This window comes from Schistocerca nitens, chromosome 7, assembly GCF_023898315.1.
Source record: "Schistocerca nitens isolate TAMUIC-IGC-003100 chromosome 7, iqSchNite1.1, whole genome shotgun sequence".
Classification (NCBI taxonomy): domain Eukaryota; kingdom Metazoa; phylum Arthropoda; class Insecta; order Orthoptera; family Acrididae; genus Schistocerca; species Schistocerca nitens.
Genome location: NC_064620.1, coordinates 178,722,087 through 178,728,086, shown reverse-complemented (window position 1 = coordinate 178,728,086; position 6,000 = coordinate 178,722,087). Strand labels below are relative to the sequence as shown.

Below are 6,000 nucleotides of genomic sequence, written 5' to 3'. Positions count from 1 at the left end.
TTATAGTATTAGAATTTAAGATAATGCATGAGGACCCGAAGTCACTGGATGAAAATTGGCTACAACAATGAATATTCAGCTGTATCAAGAAAATAGACAGATCACCATTAGTTATAATGTTTTTCTGAAACAATGAGGATACAGTGTCTATTCCAATCCAGCATTATTTGTATAGAGTGAACAGAAGAATTTTGATCGCCTTGGATACATGAGAACAGATAAACAACAGGTGTAAATGTCTAGTGCCCATCGCTAAGCATATTTTTATCACACTTGTTTCCTATAATTGTAACAAAATGCATGGTTCCTCCTTGTTGGAATGTTGAAGCATTTCAGAGTTTTTTTCGTTGAGAGTATAGTAGCAGGAAAGACATTAAAATTATGCAGTTTAAATCATTGGTAAGTAGGTGTGAATGGGATTAACAATTACACAAGGAACTGTTCCATGTGACCCATACAAAATGAAACAATCGACAATATTTACGAAATATATTTCATTTCAGACATATGTTCCTAAAATATAACAATGAATTCATGATAAAATAACGAATAATACAATTACAGGTAAGAATTCAGTTCATTAAATCATACATGATATTCATTACAAAGTATTAACACATAAAATTATCGCATATGACTCCAATTTTGGTACTTCTACAGTACTGATGTGTACAAATATATTTCTAGTTTCCAGATATAATGTAATTTTACCCACACCACATGCATACATAAACTAATAAGGCAACACAATACTTTTGTTATCCTTCATTATTTCCTGAAGAACAAGAAAATATGTTCATACTTAACTTCATAGCATCTTATATGCTGTCTTTCGGCCATGAGTATTCATAAATGACAAAGCATCAGAATTCCACTTTTACAGTCGTATTATAGTATCATGAAAGCCATCTTAGTGTAGGCAATCTTGTACTGTTTACTGAACAGTACAAAAAACGTGTATTTTCTTACATACTAAACAAGTTCCCAGAAAAAATAAAAATATTTACATATTTCTGTTTGTGATGTTATGTTGAAATCAGCAAAAGGTGCATGCAATAACTCTGGTAACAAAAAACTATTGTCAATGATTTACTGCATTTTGAAGGAAGAGAATAAGACGTTTGTGATAAGAATGGAGGAAGAAGAAGAAGAAGAGGAACAAGCCAGGTTATGCAATGAATGTGATCAAGCTCTGCTTTGTGAGTAAAAGGTTAGAGTTTTGTTAAACTCTAGTGTATGGATAAGCATGTCTTTATTATATTCCACATTGTTGGCAGAGCAAGTAGAAACATTTTCCCAGCTCACCATACAGACCAGTCACATCAGTAAAGTGTTTCCTTGCTGAACGCCTATTTCCAGTTGTTACGTGCAACATTTTCGGCTTAAAATAAGCGTAACCGACAACTAACTCACAAGCCCATTACAACTGAATTTGAAACATAAAGTACTAATAAAAACACCTTTGGAGGAACGGTACATGACATCATCTCACAAAAACGTTTAAAATGAAGGCCCACAATAACATAACATTTAAATTAAAAAAACTCGAATTTGCAGCTAAATTCTATGTTCTTCCTACGATTTTTCACAACTACAGTAGTCTCCACAAAAGCAGTCTGATAATCAAAGCGGTCGTTCTGCAACTAGAGCGCCAGCACAACATATAACGCCCTACAACTTGGAGGCCGAGAAGTGAACACTGCGGGGCATAGGAATGAAGCATCGCCGTAAAGTAGCAGCCATTAAGGCCGCAAGACTATTAGACCCTTTGGGTTGGAACTACGTACGGTCCAAATGTGTTACTTGATGATCAGTACGGTCAACTTCCGCGGACTCCACAAGTTGCTAAACCAAGATTTATGAGGAATCTATAAAGGTTTCGCCACTGAAGAAGATTCGGAAAGTAGGAACCGACAAGTCGGAAATATTCGTTAAAATAAAGGCATAATACACGAAACGAAGTTGTTTATTAGTTGACAACGGTCAAAATACGTACTCTTGAACGACAGGCCAACGATATATCACACGACGCTTGCTGAGAAATGTTAAGATGAGGCCTGCGAAAGTAATATGTGGCAAACGGCAGTGCTAAGAAACGGCGAAGTCTCCATCTAGTTCATCAAAATTTTTATGTAAGAAAAGAGGCGTGCTTGCGAAGCAGACGTAGCACAGAAAGATTTTATAACAAGAAAAGTCCAAGCGTCTTTGTAGACTGAGCACGATAGATGGTATATGAAAACTTAAAGATTCGTGCAGATCAAAGAGACGAGAACGAAGCTGCGAAGTGTGTTGACAGTTGTCTCTCCGACCGTGGAAGCAGTCGGCGGCAAAGTCGCCCCCGCGACCGGCCGACCTCCTTTGACTGTGCGCTCTCACAAGTCCGTCCAAATTACGGCCTTGCGCTTCTTGTCAACGCTCGCCATGAATGAGCCGTGCGGGTGGAACGACACTGCTGTGACGCCGTTCGACCTGTGAAGAGGAGAGTATGCACAAGTTAATTCATCTGAATGGGGAAAAAAATATTAGCTCCTATGTTACTTTCACTAGGCATAAACTGCTTCTGCCTACATACAGTATTAATGCTCCTAAGTTAACACTAAACTAAGAAGAGAAAGCGGTAATCCTTTGATCGATAATGCCCATGCTATTGTTGCACCATGACGAGACATCAGAAGAGATGCTAGCGAAATATGAACTGACCTGTTCCCTGCGTAGCTCTACCAGAAGTGCGCCTCTGAACTGTCACGTTACGGAACCGGTAGTGGGTTCCCATGTGTGTGGATGAAGGGCCAATCGACCAAGGACGCGACGACAACTGGCATACAAGAGCGATTCATTCCCGCGGAAAATCACACTGCTGTGGCAAGAGGCTTGTCCAAAAGTTATTGGAACGAGGTATGAAAGACTGAAGATCTACACAAGGGCACTTGGTATAGGCGAATCCCACTGACTTTACAGAAGGTTCAATGGTATGTTCCAAAGGGAGCTCTGAACTGTAACTTCTGTGGCAGAGGGACCACGAGACTGTTTGTGAGGGTCATTACCACGTTGAAATTTAACCACAGCTGCCATGAACAAGATCTTTACGGGCTCTGCCCCATACCGTCACCATTATGCGATTTTAGGGTGGTCCAGGAGATACGAGTCGTATCTCCTTCGGCTGCCCACGATACAGAAGGAAACCCGACTGCCCGGTTACGGAGTTGGTAAGTTTGGGTTTGTGTTGTGTCTGTGTGTGCGCGCGCGAATACATGGTATTTGTGGTGTATCATTTTTGAAAACGCATTTTCTTTTTTTTTTTTTTTTTTCGTTGCCTTTTCTTATTGAAATCGGCATCTGGAAAAGTGTTGATATCCAGGAAAATGATAAAACGAATGTTTTTTAAAAACTGTCTAATACGTATTTTATACTAGACACGTCTTCGGCCGGAATCTTATTGACTGGAGTAGAATTACCTTCAGTCATCAGTCCCGCTTCGAACAGCTCTGATGGCTAGGGAACACATGTCTGGAGACGCCCCAGAGAGAGGTGGGATACCAATTTGACTGTCGCCCGACAAACAAGAGTCTTCTGTGGTGCCGTGGAGCCGTGCCCTTTGGTTGTCATCCACGGCACACTACAGCACAGTGGTACATCGACGGTATTTTACTCCCCGTTTTGTTGCCCTTCATGGCAACATATCCTTGGCTTAAATTTCAACAAGATAATGTCAGCCCACATATGGCGAGAGTTTGTATTGCTTGTCTTCGTGTTTGTTATACCAGAAAGCGGCCAGAAAAGTTGCCGGATCTCTCCCCAATTGAGATCGTTTGGAGCATTAAGGGTAGGGCCTTCCAACCAGCTCTGGATTTTGACGATCTAACGCACCAGTTGGACAGAATTTGGCACAATATCACTCAGAAAGACATCCAACAACTCTTATCAGTCAACGGCAAACGTCCGAAGCTCGTGGTCTAGTGCTTAGCGTTGCTGCCTCTGGATCACCGGGTCCCGGGTTCTATTTACGACCGGGTTGGAGATTTTCTCTGCCTGGGGACTGAGTGTTTGTGTTGTCCTCCTCATTATATCATCATCATTTGTGACAGTGGCAAGATTGGATTGTGTACAACTGGGGAGTTTGTACAGGGGCTAATGACCGCGCAGCTGAGCGCCCAACTAACCAACCGTCAACATCATCATCATCATCATCAATGCCAAACCGAATAAATGTTTGCATAAGGGCCAAAGGAAGACGAACGTGTTACTGACTTGCAGAACTTGTGAAACACTTTCTCTTGAATAAATCAATTAATTATTCTGAAATTATGATCTTACGTTTGTGTATACATATACGTTACATCTACCAATTTCCGTCCCATTCGGATAATTCCTTCGTGATACATCTTTTTTTCTGAGAGTGTAGTTGGGAGCGTCCTCAAGCAGATACGATATTTGACCGCAGGACTCCAATGTGAGCTAGAATGTTCCGAAGTATTTCATAAAATAATAACTGAAATAGAAGCATCTCACATCAAACTCACCATTTCATCCGAAGTTCATTTATTCTTAGGAAATGCCTTAAATGAAAGATCTGTATCTTATCTTGCAAAATGTGCAGCTGGTTTTGTTTCATGCGTAGGTTGCCGTTAGCAACACAACACAAACGGCTGTGCCTGGAGTAGTGCCACTACTGCAAAGTGTGGACTTCATGTGAATGGAATCACACTGTGTTTCGTCACAGATCGCAGTTCTCCATACGCCAAATAACCGTCGTTGGCGAGCACAGCACCGACCTCAGGACAGGTCCTCATGCGAGGTATGGTTATCCATTGGCCATGACGTCAGGTCATGACTGGTAACGACTGAGGGACCTATGAAAGCACAGTGGTACTCTTGTGGACGACTTCTTACACAATGGTAAGGAGAGATGGGATACAGAGAGATGCGACAACGGTCACTGTGAGAAAGCTGGACAGGTGCAGAAATGATTAGTGAACAAGCTAACACAACAAACAGAAGATTTACTTAAATACGTATCTCCAAATTTAAGACTCTTTAGAGATGATACAACAGGAAACAGAGTCCAGCTATCGATTTCCCAAGGAAGTGACTCCAGGCACGAGTGGTGTCAGCCACTGCTACTGGCCGTCCTATATTGCAGTGACAGAGGGCACTAGAAGTACCGAACCGCCACACGCATAGCTCAGCAGGCGTGCTCCATTGCGTCTGCAGGATCCCGCACGGCCGCTATTGGCACCTCAGGTAAACTTGCAGTTCCACTGCTATGGGGACGTCCTGCATCCTCATGTGTTACCTGTCATGTGGCAGTATCGTGGTGCCAGTTCTAAACAGGAAAATGGTCGTCCGTACGTGGCAAGTGTCTCTATTGACTGTCTTCGTGGTGTTGAGGTACACCCATGCCAGCAAGATCCCTACAGCTGTCCCTGACATAATACGTGTGGGACAGATGGGACCAGTTTGAATGTCAACTTTGTCCCAGTGCCAGTGTACAGGATATCATTTACAACAGTTGTCAACAAGCTTGCCTCAGAAGAGTATCCACTGCCTTATGACAGCCTTCCCAACGGAACCAGTGCATGCATCCAGGCCAGAGGCGGTGCAACGTCATATTAATAAGTGGGCTCGCACTCCCAAGTTCTCTGGAAATTTCACTCGAGTTTTTAATCTCTGAAATGACATTACACACCTTCTAAACCTGTGCAGTTTCCTCCTACCCTTATGGGTGCTTAACTTCTTTTTTTTTCTTTTCTTTTCTTTTGTCAGGCAGTATACAGGATGTTACAAAAAGGTACGGCCAAACTTTCAGGAAACATTCCTCACACACAAAGAAAGAAAATATGTTATGTGGACATGTGTCCCGAAACGGTTACTTTCCATGTTAGAGCTCATTTTATTACTTCTCTTCAAATCACAGTAATCATGGAATGGAAACACACAGCAACAGAACGTACCAGCGTGACTTCAAACACTTTGTTACAGGAAATGTTCAAAATGTCCTCC

At 42.0% G+C, this 6,000-nt stretch overlaps 1 protein-coding gene across 3 annotated transcripts in view; it reads right to left on the bottom strand.

Annotated features, from left to right (window-relative positions):
- Positions 1-518: 518 nt before the first annotated feature.
- The window catches only part of LOC126195163 (autophagy-related protein 16-1-like), a 651,919-nt gene continuing 646,437 nt past the window's right edge, over positions 519-6,000 (bottom strand). For all 3 annotated transcript variants that reach the window (XM_049933673.1, XM_049933674.1, XM_049933672.1), the window contains exon 6: positions 519-2,469. In XM_049933673.1, coding sequence (XP_049789630.1) covers positions 2,373-2,469 — 97 coding nt within the window. In that variant the 3' untranslated portion in view covers positions 519-2,372. The remainder of the gene's footprint in view (positions 2,470-6,000) is intronic.